We start from the raw sequence: 15,986 nt of genomic DNA, 5'->3' as shown, positions 1-15,986 counted from the left end.
CTTCTGTCTTTGCTTTCTTTTGTGATAAATACCAGGACCACAGGCAACTTGAGGAGAGGGTGAGTCTTAAAGGTCAGGAACTCCAGGCTAGAGCTGAGAGTAGCGATCCCAGAGACACTGCTTTCAGCTTTGCTCCCCATGGCCTGCTGAGTGCACTTCATGCCTGCTCATGTGTGCCTCAGTAATGCGCTAAGGACAGTGAGCATCCTTATCAGTTACCACACATAACTTATCTTTAACACACAATCAAAACAGAATCAGGAAAACACAAAAAAGATTATCCAGTAAAGTGCACTTCTACCAACATGGAGCTTTCTGCAACACACAGTCTGTATTTTTTTTCATATATTTCAGTAATAATTACTTTTACAATGTGTCTATAATCTTTAATAACTTTTCAGACAGAGTGCAGTAAATAAGTACTAAGAATAACTAAGCTAATGTTGCCTACCTAGCTCCTTAGTCACCCTCCGTTCCTCTCCTTATAAAAGGTCACATGGGCCTAAGCCACTTCCTTTGTCCTTTCCTGATCAAAATCTAAAACCACGAATCCCATGACTCCGAACACAACCGAGGTCTTACATTCCTATCACCACTCCTCAGTTGAGGACAGGAGTCATGCAGGAGACACTGCACAGGGACATGCTGCAGACGGGCCGGTGACCTGTGAAAACCTACTCTCAAGGGGTAAATCAATTTCAAACTTCAAGGTTGCCTTGAAATCTGCTGAGGACTCCAGAAAACACCTTATGTGATATGCAGTCTTTAAAGCTCTTGAAACTTATAAAACTCAGAAACTAACAAACCCCTTGTTTACAAACCAGGGCCTTAAGGAGTAAATTTTAAAATCTCTATCCTCATTTGAAGATCTTTTACAGACTTACCTGTTGGACTACTTGATGGTATTCATTAAGTATATTTTTCAGCTGCCAGCTACAAAGTAATCTAAAATTTTAACAGGAAAATAGTTAATTCATTGTTTGCTATTACAAAGAAAAAATATCTTTGAATGCTAACCAACATGTACATACAATCAAAAGAATCATATAAGCATAATCCTGATAAGTAAATAAAAATATTAACCACTCATACTGCTGAAAGTCTTACCTTCAAAATGCGATTATGAATTTTACTTCGATCTGTGCCCAGAGCCACAGGCACAGCCAGCACACAGCCATCAGGACTTGTGCCTGCCCACAAAGAACTGAGCACCCAGAGGAGACCCTGGAGTGTTCTCCCTCCTGAGCCCACCAGTGACCTCAAACTCTCTCTCCACTGACTATCTGAGAAGACACCTCTGAAACTCTCAGGGCTCAGGTGTCACAGTACCACTTGCATCTGTACCCTTCAGGCCTCTAGCTGCACTAAGAGCTAGAGCCAGCACATCTCCATCAGAACTCACAGCCTGACCATAAAGAGCTGAACACGCAGAAACAATCTCCCTCCAGACCCCAAGTCCACAGGGGCACAGGAGAGACAAGCTCCATTTAGAGACAACCAGGTCAACTAACATCAAAGATAAGAAGATGGCAAGAGGCAAGTGCAAGAATCTAAGCAACAGAAACCAAATCAACCTGGCTACAACAGAACCCAGCTCTCTCACCGCAGCAAGTAGTGTATATCCCAACACAGCAGAAAAACAGGATTTGGACTTAAAATCATGCCTCATGTTGATAAAAGAGAGCCTCGGAAAGAGCAAGAATAACTCCCTTAAAGAAATACAGGATAACACAGAAAAACAAGAACAAGCTCTTAGAGAAACACAGGGAAGCACAAGGAAATAGAAGAAGGAATTGGACAAAACTATCCAGGATCTAAAAATGGAAATGGAAACAATAAAGAAAACACAGAGAGAGACAATCCTGGAGATAGAAAACCTAGGAGAGAGGTCAGAAGTCATGTACAAAACCATCAACAACAGAATGCAAGAGATGGAAGAATCTCAGGGGCAGAATATAACATAGAAAGCATTGGCACAACAATAAGAGAAAATGTAAAAATTAAGAAGCTCCTAATCCAAAACATCCAGGAAATCCAGGAGACAATGAGGAGACTAAACCTAAGGATAATAGGTATAGAAGAGAGCGAGGATTCCCAACTAAAAGGTTCAGTAAATATCATCAACAAAATTATAGAAGAAAACTTCCCCAACCTAAAGAAAGAGGTAACAATGAACATACAAAAAGCATACAGAACTCCAAATAGACTGGACCAGAAAAGAAATTCTTCCTGACATATAACAGTCAAAATACCAAATGTTCGAAACAGTTTCCTAAAAGCAGAAAAAGAAAAAGGACAAACAACATATAAAGGCAGACCAATCATAATTACACCAAACTTCTCAACAGAAACTATGAAAGCTAGAAGATACTAGACAAAACGTCATACAGACCCTAAGAGAACACAAATTCTAGGTCAGGTTACTGTATCGAGCAAAACTCTCAGTTACTATCGATGGAGAAACCAAGATATTCCAGGACAAGACCGTTTTACACAATATCTGTCCACAAATCTAGCCCTACAAAGGATAATAGATGGAAAACTCCAACACAAGGAGAGAAACAACATCCTAGGAAAAGCAAAAATAAAATAAAATAAAAGAGATCCCCTTGCAACAAAACAAAAAAAAAAAAAAAAAAAAAAAAAAAAAAAACAGGAAATAACAATCATTATTCTGTAATTATCTCTTAAAATCAATGGACTCAATTCCCCAATAAAAAGACACAGACTATCAGACTGGAAACATGAACAGAACCTGGCATTTTGCAGCATACAGGAAACTCATCTCAGCAACAAAGACAGGCACTATCTCAGAGTAAAAGGTTGGGAAAAAAACTTTCCAAGCAAATAGTCCCAAGAAACAAGCTGGAGTAGCCATCATAAAAGCAAATAAAAGAGATTTTCAACCAAAAGTCATCAAAGAAAAAAAAAAAAAGACAAGGAAGAACACTATATTCATCAAAGGTAAAATCTATCAAGATGAAGTCTCAATGCTGAACATCTATGTTCCAAAAACAAGGGAACCCACATTCATAAAAGAAACTCTACTAAAGCTCAAAGCATATATTGCACCACACACAATAATAGTGGGAGACTTCAACACCCCAATCTCATCAATGTACAGATCATAGAAGCAAAAACTGAAGAAAGACAAAGTAAAACTAACAGAAGTTATGAATAAAATGGATTTAACATACATCTATAGAATATATCATCCTAAAACTAAATAATATACCTTCTTCTTGTTACCTCATGGCACCTTCTCCAAAACTAACCATATAGTCAGTCACAAAACAGGCCTCAACAGAAACAAGAACATTAAAATAATCCCATGCATCCTATCAGATCATCAGAATCTAAGGCTGGTCTTCAATAACAAAACAACCCACAAAAAGCCTGAATACTTATGGAAACTAAATAATGCTCTACTCAACAATAGCTTAATCAAAGAAAAAATAAGGAAAGAAATCAAAGACTTTTTAGAACTTAATGAAAATGAAGGTACAATATACCCAAACTTATGGGATACAGAAAATAATCAAACTCAGAGCTGAAATCAGCCAAATAAAAACAAAAGGAACTTTACAAAGAATCAACAAACAAGAACTGGTTTTTTTTTTTTTGGGGGGGGGGGGATTTGTTGTTTTTCTTGTTGTTCTTTTTGAGAAACTCAACAATATTTATAAACACTTAGCTAGACTAACAAGAGGGCACAGAAAGAATATCCAAAAATCATAAATGAAAGGGAGACATAACAACAGAAATTGAAGAACTCATAAGATCCTACTACAAAAGCCTGTACTCAACAAAATTAGAAAATCTAGAGGAAATGGACAATTTTCTAGACAGATATCAGGTACCAAGTTAAATCAGGATCAGATAAACCATCTAAACAAACCCATAACTCTTAAAGAAATAGAAGCAGTTATCAAAAGCCTCCTAACCAAAACAAACAAAGAAAAGGGCCCAGGACCAGATGGATTTAGTGAAGAATTCTTTCAGACCTTCATTTAAGACCTAATAGCAATACTCTCCAAACTATTCCATAAAATAGAAACAGAGGAACACTATCCAAATCATTCTTCGAAGCCATAATTATACTCATATCTAAACCACACAAAGACCCTGCAAAGAAAGAGAACTTCAGACCAATTTTCCTCACGAACTGTGCTGCAAACATACTCAACAAAACTTTTGCTAACGGAATCCAAAAATACAGCAAAACAATCATTCACCATGATCAAGTAGGCTTGATCATGCAGAAGAATGCAAATCAATCCTTTCTCATCTCCTTGTACAAAGCTCAAGTCCACGTGGATCAAAGACCTCAACATAAAATCAGGTACACTGAAACTAAAAGAAGACAAAGTGGGGAAGAGCTTAGAACACATAGGCACAGGGGGAAATTTCCTGAACAGAACACCAATGGCTTATGCTCTGAGATCAAGAATTGACAAATGTGACCTCAAGAAATTACAAAGCTTCTATAAGGCAAAGGACACTGTCAAAAGGACAAAACAGCAACCAACAGATTGGGAAAAGATCTTTACCAATCCTACACTGATAGAGGGCTAGTATCCAATATATACAAAGAACTCAAAAAGTTAAATTCTAGAGAATCAAATAATCCTATTAAAACTGGGGTACAAAGTTAAACAAAGAATTCTCAACTGAAGAACATCAAATAGCTGAGATGCACCTAAAGAAATACTCAAAATCGCTAGTCAACAGAGAAATGCAAATCAAAACAACCCACCTCACACTATTCAGAAAAGCTAAGATCAAAATCTCAGGTGACAGCAGATGCTGGTGAAGATGTGGAGAAAGAGGAATACTCCTCCATTTTTGGTGGGGTTGTAAGCTGGTACAACCATTCTGGAAATCATTCTGGAAATTCCTCAGAAAATTGGACATAGTACTACCTGAGAACCCAGCTATACCACTCCTGGGCATATAACCAAAAGTAGTTTCAACATCTAACAAGGACACATGCTCATCCATGTTCATGATAGTCTTATTTATAATAGCCAGAATCTGGAAAAAAAACCCAGATGTCCCTCAACAGAGGAATGGATTCAGAAATTGTGGTACATATACACAATGAAGTACTACTCAGCTATTAAAAACAACTAGTTCATGAAATTCCTAGGCAAATGGATGGAACGTGAAGCTATCATCCTGAGTGATGTAACCCAGTCACAAAAGAGCACTCATGGTACTTAATCATATTTAAGCAGATACTAGTACAAAAAGCTCAGAATCCCCAAGAAACCATCCAAAGAAATTATGAAGCTCAAAAAGAATGTTGATGCCTCAGTCCTTCTTAGAAGGGAGAACAAAACACTCAGAGAAGGAAATAAAGTGACAAATAGAGGAGAAGAGATTGGAGAAAAGATCATCCAGAGACTGCCTCACCTGGGGATCCATCCCATATGCAGTCACTAAACCCATGCACTATTGCTGATGCCAAGTAGTGCTTACTGGAAGGAATCTAATATGGATGTCTCGTCAGAGGCTCTGCAAGAGTTGTACAGATAAAGTTGAGGATGCTTGCAGCTAACCATCACACTGAACATGGGGACCCCAATGAAGGAGCTAGAGAAAGGACTGAAGGAGCTGAAAGGGTCTACAACCCCTTGGGAAGAACAAAAAGATCAAACTAACCAAACCTACCACAGCTCCCAGGACTAAAACACCAACCAATGAGTTCCTATGAAGAGACCCATGACCCCAGGTGCATATGCAGCAGAGGATAGCATTGTCTGGTATCAATGGGAGGAGAGGCCTTTGGTACAGCTTCCATCCCTTGTTACCAACTGGTCTCTTACTAATTATACCTTTACTGTGGCATAGCCTAGTTTAGCCTTGCTATATCTCTTCAAAGAACTGAGCCATTTAATACATATTATGTTCAAAATTCCATGACTCTTGCTTCAGTGTCCACCTAACTCTTTTCTACATACCAATTTCCAGTTTTCAATTTCCCTTTTAGTCATTCACTCCCTACCAACCCAATACCACCCCTCCCTGTGATCCATCATAAAATCCAGTACTACTCCTAAACTGTTCTGCTTTCCTTCTCTTTACTCTAGGACACTGAAGAGAGAACTGAGGCTTGTGGGAACACTGACATCTCCAACTCTAGCTTCTGATGAGCTGTTCCTTGCCCACATCAATTTTACTCTGAACACTTGGACCAGAGCACTTGAATGGTTCTTCACAAATTACTAAAGTGTGCATGTGCAGCAAATACCAATGGGAAGCTGGGGAGTGAAGTAGGGGCAAGTCTTCTAACCATTTCTATTACCTCCTAAATCCCTACTCAGAACTTGATAGGGAAGTGTACACAACTGTTGGTACTGCTTTCAATAAAAACAGAGGAATGATGTGTTAACTGAAACGTCACAGGGTGGTGATTCACAGAGACAAAGTGGTTTGGAAGAACCAGAATGTGTTGGGGATATTGTCACTATGCTGATAAACACTTTAGGCAAGAGTGCAGCCAGCAGAACCATGGCTTCTGCAGCCACCTGTGCCACTAATACATGCATATAAGCCAACAGGACCTCACCTTGCCTTCTTCAGCTGCAGGTCTTTAGGCAGCACTATTCTTAGGTGGAAATCGCTTCCCTGTGAAAAAGAAAAGTTAAAATTCCTTCTTTCACTTAATGCTGATAAGTTAAAGTCACACAAACATATTTTCCTATATTTATAAAGGATATCAAATTTAGCTAAACTTTTAATACTTGAAAAATACAAGATATATATACATATTGCATTTGAGGAAAAATAGTTATTCAAAATTCTATGTTCTAAACTTTACAACTACTGGGAAATTACACAACATTAAGACAGATGTATGGTTTTTAAAGAAAAAGTCAAAAAAGCCTACAAAAGTGTTAGCAAACATAAAGAAATTTATTTCTTAAACTATAAATTCACCAAAAAGGATATTCAACTTTCAAACTTGCAACTTTCTAAATTTTAATAAAATGAAAATATACTATTATGTACTCTAGGTTTTTAGATAAAACAGAAGTAATTTTAAGGCCTGGAGAGATGTCTCAGTAGGCAAACACATTTGCTCCACAACTGTGAAGAACAACCCCAGCAGCCATTCCAAAGCCTGCAACCCTGGTGCTAAGTACAGTGACGGCAGATGGAGAGCCTCCAGCCTAGCTCCAAGATCCAGAGACCATTTCTCAAAACAGCAAAGAATGAAAGAGCAGGACAGCCAGTGTTCTCTGCAGCCTACACATTCATGAACATGCACACCCACACATACACATGTGCATACCACCTGCATGTGCACATGTGCATTCGTACACATACACACACACACACACACACACACACACACACACATTCCCACATGCACTCTGGAACAATTTCATATAGTGAACCTTCAATAAATAAAATAAGTAATATATTCATTTTTAAATCTAAATTATTTGGTGGTTATACAAATTTTACTCAAGACTACGGAAAGGAAAGAGTGTTCTCTGGAAACACACTCAGCTGTACTTTCTTTCAAAAGTGAATATGTAAACAGTCTAAACTCTGTAGCTTAAATACAGCAATATGTGTGAAATCTGAGCAAAAATAAGCAGGAAAAGTCAAACAGAAATGTAATCTTTTACTCCAACAATATAAAATGAAAAGAGTAATAAAATTCTTGAAAAACAATTACTGTGTAGAATTTTAGCAGGCTCCCTCAAAGCAGATTCCAAACCAGAGGAACACAATTAAATGCACCCCATAACCTTTGCTTTCATGGTAATATCACAGTTCTGACTTTCATTACATTTAAATGTCCTTTAAAAAAATGAAACAAAATGTACTACTGACCTTTTCAAAAGGTCGAGTAACAATAATTCACTATTTCATTAAAGCACTAAAAGTATTATGTAGTGACTTTAGCCTGACTTCATAGACACCCACACATAGGTGCAAGAATGGTAGAAAATCACCGTGTGTGTGGAAAAGACAGGCAATTCTACTTTACCTGAAAGGATAAATCAAAGTTCCATTTGGGGGAGATCCAATCACTATAAAAGGCCAAATATCATAAATGGGCCAATACTTGATTAATTCAAGAAAATATACAAACTTAGCATGTCTATAGTTAAAGCATTTGAACAGTATTAGTCTTTCTTAAAAAGCAGATTTTTTTCAGCTTCCAGATAACAAAAGTAGTAAGAGTGTCTAAACCTGAATATCCTGACATATCCTCCCCTAAACACTAGAGTGATTAATAATATAAGAAAAAAAAAAAAGACAAATACTATGCTTGCAACCAAAAGTCAGAGAACACAATAAATCTGTAATTAATTGTAGCAGGAATGAAAATTATTTTTGAGTAGAGCTCATTCTGGGTTCCAAGAGCAATGAGAGTTAAAACTATTATTTAAAAAAAAAATCACAGAAGAAAGAATAGGAGAAGAAAGACTAACAAAGACCTGTAGGAGAACCAAGCAGTGGCAGTAAGAAAGAGAGCTAATACGAACCAGAAGTCAGAGAGAGTCTGCTAGTGCCCATGGCTGTCACTCCTAGCACTCAAAAAAATCATACAGAACAACGCTGAGTTGGAGGCTTTCCTGGACCTCACAGTGAGACTATTTCTAAAAAAGCAAAAGGAAAGGGTTAAGGAGATGTCTGAAAACATTTCAGAGCAGAAAAAGATTGGGCAGAAACACCCTTTGGAAACTGCACATTAGAAAGAAAATAGTAACTGTGGGAAACTTAAGCTTTTATGACAGAAATTAGAAACTACCATGTATAATCACTCCCTCAACCCCTCCCCCAAATAAATCATTAAATAAACTGCATTTTCCCTTAGCAACTGAACAGGGAATTCTTGAATCAGAAATTTCCCGAACTATTACAAACAGCAAAACATTCATACACCCAAAGATCTTTGGCCAAGTGCAAAGGAGCTGGGACAAAAGTCAGCATGGGAAGCAGAGGGTAAAGATGGAGCCCAGGAGAACAGAACCCAGAAACACACACAAATTATATATGGACTACAATATCAGGAAATGAACATTTCAAGACTGAGATGTCTAAAAACCAAGACCAGAAACTGAAAGAAGCTATGACCATATTGACTAAATTCAGAAAGAAAACTAAGCAAATCAAAATGACATTAAGATGAGAGAGTAACTTTAAGCCAACCAAGAAAGAATGGAGTTAAGCAAAATTTTATAACTGTAGAGAGATAGCAAGAAAAATGCCAAATGACCTTGAAAACAAATATGGTTGGAATGGGAAGTGCCAGAGAAATCCCAATACACATGCAATAGAGACCCTGACAGAAGAGGCAGTAGAAAAGAATATTTATAATCATAGCCAAACTTCAATTTTCTGGAAATTCTCACACTAAGATAAACATGGACATGGGAAAATCAGAATTTAAAAATAAGGAGAGCCGCCAGAGAGATGATTCAGTGGGTAAAGGAGCTTGCCTTCAAGCCTGAGTGAGTTCAGTCCCTGTCTAATGGTAGGAGTGACCCATCTTCCTCTTACCCTCTGACCTCCAGATTACACACTGTGGTAGCTTGTACCCACACACACTCATGTGCACACACACACACACACAAAAGATAATGACATATCTTAAATAACAAAAATAAATGGGGTTTTAAGGAAAACACTGAAAGCTGGGAGACATACATTATGCAAAGCAGTCTTGTTTTGGAAGGAAGAAGCTGATGGATGAACCCACGGCTGCATTCACAGCACAACACGTTCTACCACAGAACTAACTCCCAGGTTTAGTCTACAAAGAAATTGCTCAGCTCACTCAATCCTGATGTAGTCCAACCAGTCAAAGTAGAACTCCTTTGTAATACAAAAACCATTAAATACAGCACCAGAAAAGTATTGTTTCACTGGTATGGCTAAATTAAACTCTGCTCAGGTTAACAAAAATAAAAGGAAACCTTAAAACAGCTGGACTCTCTCTTCAAGTAATTTAACTACCACTTACAACAAAAAACATTAACAGTGGGCATCCTAATAATATGCATTTCATGTTCAAAGAAGAAGAAAAATGTGGCCCATAATGGGGAGATAAGTCAAGAAACATGTATACAAAAACAGTGTGTACTATAGAATCCAAGGAAAACTAGCTGCCATCTTGTGAAGGTAGTCATGTACATTATGAGACCAGGAATTGAGGCCTCTGGACAGTATCTGTGTGGGGAATCTTAAAAAGCAAAATCTCTACCACTATTTAACTTTTAGACAGCCAGAGTCCACGCAAGAGTTCTTACTGGAAGCTCCTGAGAGACCCTGGTCAGGACTAACCAAGATGCTTCCAAATTGCTGATTTGGGGAACAGGTAATTACTTTGTGTCAACTTGGAAAAGTGAGGCAGCAAGAGGTAACCAGTACAGAAAGCATTCCAAATTCAAAGGTCATTAACTACAAGGCCAACAGGGGCTGGGCAGTATCTCAGTAGATGAAGCACTTGCCCTGAAAACCCAAGCACTGAAAGTGGGATTTCAGACCCTAAATAAAAGCTCAATTCTGGGCATGCAGAGACAAAGCATCTCAGCTGACAAGACTACATAGAATTGGCAAGTCCATGTTCTGCAAGAGACCCTACCCTAATAAGTAATATGAAAAGCTACTGAGGCAAACATCCACTGTAGACCTCTGCACACACACACACACACACACACACACACACACACACACACACACCATGAAACAGAATGAAAGAACAAAAGGAAGAAGGAAAGAAGAAGGAAGGAGGGAGGGAGGGTGAGAGGGAGGGAGGAAAGGAAAGAAAGAAGGAAAGAACAAACAGAAAATGGGAAATATAAATAACCTTGTAAGCCAATATATTCAGAAACCTAGATGAAATTAAGTCTTTGACACAATCTACCAAAGCTCCCTCAAGACAAAATGGCCTAATAATATAGAACACACTTTTTCTCTATTCACAAATTATTCATTCACATAAAAACTAATTGTCAAGGCACCAAAACATATCCACAAGTTCCACATGCTGATATTTAATAAACAGTGCTAATTGTGATACAACAAAACTATAAGTTCTAACAAAGACTAAAAGCAGAAAATTCAGAAATGTTTTTATTTAACACCTGAATGAACCACAAGTAGAAATCATAGAAGCTCCGGAAACCAGTGATGAGACACCATACAAAAGCATCAACAGGATTCTTTTAAAACAGCAAGATGAGGGAAATTCAACACCAAATGTGACACCTTAGAGGCATAGGAACAGAAAGTGTGCTGTGACTGGCTGATTTGGGACAGTGCAAACGAAATAAAGGAAGCAACACTTACAATCACATATCAAAAGAAGATGGGAAAGCTATTCCTTATAACAAAAGGCCAATTCACAGATAGAGTCAAGATAGTGTTGGAAAAGGCTGGAGAGATTTGACACCAATCACTATTATTTATCTATTTAAGCCAAGAGTCTAGTATGGAAAAGCTGCAATTTACAAAACCAATGCAGAGACCTACGGCCAAACATCAGATGGAAGTTCAGAGTCTTGTGAAAGAGCTGGAGGAAAAATTGAGGGGCTTGGAGGGGACAGGGACTCGGGTCTCCACAAGAAGACCAACAGATTCAACTAACCTGGACCCTAGGGAGACTCCCAGAGACTGGACCACCAACCAAAGAGCATGCATAGGCTGGACCTAGGCCCCCATGCACACATATGTAACAAAAGTGCAGCTTGGTCTTCATTCGAGTCCCCCAACAAAGGAATGAGGACTGTCCCTGACTCTGCTGCCAGTCTGTAGATCCTGTTCCCCTAACTGGGCTGCATTGTCTGACCTCAGTGGGAGAGGATGTGTCTAGTCCTGCAATGGCTTCAGGTGCATGGTGGGAAGGTTGGGATTGGGATGCAGGGAGGCTCTCCCTCCTCAGAGGAGAAGGGAAGGGGGATAGGAGAGTGATCCGGATGTGATGTGAATAAATCAATAAATTAATGGGAAAAAAGGAACAAATAAATAAATAAATAAATAAATAAATAAATAAATAAATAAATGCTGCGGTATGTAAGTAAATGTGTAATGGCCCAAAGAACTTCACCGAAAGTACTTGTTAATTTCGAAATAAAATCTGACAGAAGCCACACTAACCTAGTAACTGGAATTATTAATATCAACACTGGCAGGAGCATTATTAATATCAACACTGACTTTATGTGCCTTGAAGGGAACACAGCACAGTACCCCTGCCCAAATACATTGCCAGAATTTAATGGTGAGAAAAATATCAAACCTAATAATCTGAACTCTAAAAATTAAAATTTCAAGTTAATAAAAACACTGACTAAGAACTACTCCAAAATAAAGAGTTAAGATAATTAAATACTCCATGAAAATTTACATCAGATAGCAGTTTTAGTAACTGTTTTGATGTTAGGTTTGAGTGGGCCCTTGTTTTATGGAATGAGTGCTAAATTATTTGAGATAAAGCAGCAAGAAATGTGTCTATGATTTAACCTCAAAGAGTCAGGAAAATCTGTGCATAGGACCAACCACAATCACACTCAGGATAAAACCAGTTGTGCTGGATAGCTTTTAGACAATGCTTAAGACTTAAAGGAGATGCTTGAGGAATAAAAAATTAGAAATTACCTTCATGAAAGGCTATTTTGCCTCCAGTCTAATCTGATGGCTGTAATTGTTTTCTAAAGGGCTGTTGGAAATACAGACAAGTGATGGAAACCCTTGCTTCTGCCTGTCCTGTCCAACACTTGCCTGCTATGTGAATGGTTGCAGGTTCAGTCCCCAGAACAGATATGCACATGTGCACGCGCGTGCACGTGTGCACACACACACACACACACACACACTTGAACTTTTCTGAAAGTCTCTGTAAAAGTGGAAACATTTTAACTAGATATTTTAAGTTAAGCATGTAGAGGTAGCTAACTTGTTTCCTTCTATAATACATTTTAGCCAATCTATGAAGGTTCACATGCTTTGAAAATCCTTAAGGAAACCCATGCTTCCTGTGTGTATGTTCATCACACAGCAATTTCTTAACTCTCAGTAACTCTTAGAGACAAGTTTTACTATGAAGAAAATTTGGTAACTGCTCAGTTTTCTAAAGATTGTCGTTTCAACACACCTGGAAATTAATGACTACAGTCCCTAAAGGGCAAGTTACACACAGCTAAGTTTACTATTCAAAGGAAAAATCCATAGTTGAAATCTTAAATTAAGGTAATTGGTTGTATTATCATAGGGGTGGAGCTGGGATGAGTTTTTTTGGTTTTTTTGTTTTGTTTTGTTTTGTTTTTGTTATTGTTGTTGTTTTTAACAGCCTGAGGTTTGAAGGCAACTGATGCCATCACTGTAAAGGTAGTTACTTAGCCTCTCTAAATGCCCCAGGATTTGATTTCAGCTTTAAAATGATGGGTTTTGGCTTCTCTGATTGTTTGTTTGCTTAGGTTCGGCTTAATAGTGGGTCCTGGGTGCTCTGTAAATTTCAAAATTACGAGTGTAGTAACAGGTCGCCATTTTGCATTCTGCGTGATGAACTCTGGTTAAGACCTACAGAACTTCACCACCAGCCAAGCACTGGCGAGTCACCCCGCCCTCCCCGTGTCGCTCCGCACCGCCACCCAGCGACCGCGCATGCGCAGAGCATCGGCGCTGCCTCTCCGTCCTCCGCCACACTCGCCCGGCCAGCCAGAGACGCCACGGTCAGGCTTCGCTAAGAGAGACTGGCTCTAGCTCGAGAGAATGACCCCGCAGGGTACCTGAGCCGAAATGAATCCTTCATACACAGTTTTCTCCCGGTTCTGAGGAAGCAGCAGCGGGAAATGGCGCAACAGGTTTGCTTCTGTGTCCGCCATGGCGCGCAGGAATGGCCGCCGCACATGCGCAGTCTGAGGAGGGACTGGGCGGAAACCCGCGTTGGCGGGAAATCTAGAACTCCCAGCAGTGGTGGGTACCGCTGCCCTGACCTGTACCATTCTACTAGGGCCAACTGGTCGTCTTAGTGGCAGGAAAAGGAAGATTACTCTCAAGTTCACAGGTCTGACTGATCAGGATTATTCTGACCTTGACTGTCAAAAAGTAAAACCAATAAAATCCTCTTGTTGATTTTACTGAAGACTGCTGCAACTCCAAAGCTGAATTTCCTCCCCTGACAGAGCTTTTACATTGCATACTGTCTTTACCCTGAATCTGGCCCATCACCTCTCCTGTTCTTGTGTTTGCTCTGGAGGTCTCCTGTATACTCCCAGTATACCCTTCATATGCATTCAACCAAATGCATATGTAAATAACATCATATGTATTGTGTGCTGATTCAGTGTTAAACTGTTTAATTAGATATATTTGAAAGAAGCCCATGTAAATTGAAAGATTTAATTTATTCCTAAGGTGGTACTCAAAAATACAATAAAAACATGGAAGAGATTGACAGATTTTTCTGAGAGTTTTCTCTGACAAACTTTTCTATACATTCTGCTAACTTGGAGATGGTTATTCCCATTTTACTAAGTATAGATTTAAGAAACTTGTCAATAGTTACCATATAGTAATTTGGTATTACAATAAGTCACTTTTGATTCTACTATTTTTAAGATCGCTATAATATGTCAAAGATTGTGCAAAGATGAATAAGATAGTCTTCCTATTCTTATTGCCCTTGTAGATTGGAAAGTTTAATAGCTTGACAGATTGTGTCACAATATTATGGATGCTTAGAGAACACAAGAATGCTGTACTTGTTACATTAGGTTGCACTAAGACAGTGGTTCTCAACCTTCCTAATGCTACCACCCTGTACTGAGGCTGATGTTGTGAACTCATGTTGTGGTAACCTCCAACAGTAAAATTACTTTGTTGGTACTTTATAACTATAACTTGCTACTGTTATGAATCATAATGTAAGTGTTTTTAGAGATAGAAGTTTGCCAGTGAGGTCACAATCAATAGGTTGAGAACCACTGGTATAAGACTATCTCAAAATGTGACTAGGATTGCAGTAGTGTCAGCACTAAAAAGATCAACTTTATACAAGTGTTACAGCACTGAGGAGAAAAGTTTCTGCAATGCAAGTGTTGCAACTTCAAAGGGAAAGGTATCCTGGCAGTCTGGAGCCAAAGTATATTACAAAGTCACAAAACACAACAAACCTCACACAAGAAGTTTATTAGAAAAAAAATACAGGAGGGTGGCTGCATCTGCTTGGGAAGGAAGCAGCAAAAAAGAAACAGACTTTACATAAGGATTCTTTGGGGTAGAGTTTTCAGGGTGGGGAATGGTGGGATTTCAAGTCTTAGCTATAGGCTAGCTCAGTGATTGGTGGATTTTCAAGCTGAGGGGATTGGTAAGTTTTTAAAACCTGGAAGTGAGCTAGGACTTTTTAACCCTACAATTAGGAAACAAAGTTCACCACCAATGAATTCAGGACATACCAGTAAACAACAAAACGTAGATCAATCTAATTGCCTCTGGCCCCCTGAAGCAGCTCATGAATTACCTCAGATTGCCTTCTCTGTGCCTGGAATAAAGAACTCTCCCTGACTCTGAAGAAGCAGAGACATAGAGAAGAAAGCTACATATGAATTGCTAAAATTGCCCCAGTTTGAGATCATTAGATTATACCTCCTTAGTATAGTCATACAGTCTCATAAAAAAAAGGGGGGGGAAAGAAATAGGTTTCTATATTGCTTTGAATTTCAACTTGTTACTTTTTTATGTCATGTAAATTGTGTTAAATGAATTTTTATGCTTTTGTTAATTTGTCTTTTATATACTCTTTTTTTTTCCTGGATTTTCATTATGTATAATTTTAACCCAGCATTAATTTCTCACATCTTCCTAAAGTGTCTGAAATAGATTTTTTTTTTTTGTTTCAGCTCATGCTAAATAGAAGTGAAATGCAAAAGAAAACAAGTTAAAGGCTGGTTTTGACTGTTTAACTTATTGAAAAAATAAAAAAGATGCTACTGTGGTTCTTGGTCTAGCAGCTACTAATC

At 38.5% G+C, this 15,986-nt stretch overlaps 1 protein-coding gene across 2 annotated transcripts in view; it reads right to left on the bottom strand.

The window, feature by feature from the left end:
- Positions 1-13,850, bottom strand: part of FANCL (FA complementation group L) — a gene marked incomplete at its 5' end in the record, with an annotated part of 67,053 nt that extends 53,203 nt beyond the window's left edge. For both annotated transcript variants that reach the window (XM_080938306.1, XM_080938307.1), the window contains 3 exons: positions 885-945; positions 6,572-6,630; positions 13,755-13,850. In XM_080938306.1, the coding sequence (XP_080794432.1) occupies positions 885-945; positions 6,572-6,630; positions 13,755-13,850 (216 nt within the window). The remainder of the gene's footprint in view (positions 1-884; positions 946-6,571; positions 6,631-13,754) is intronic.
- Between the last annotated feature and the right edge of the window lie 2,136 nt (positions 13,851-15,986).

Source organism: Micromys minutus (genome assembly GCF_963924665.1).
Source record: "Micromys minutus genome assembly, chromosome: 1".
In the NCBI taxonomy this organism is placed as follows: domain Eukaryota; kingdom Metazoa; phylum Chordata; class Mammalia; order Rodentia; family Muridae; genus Micromys; species Micromys minutus.
Note: the sequence above shows the minus strand (reverse complement) of the source record. Positions and strands in the feature narration are given on the sequence as shown.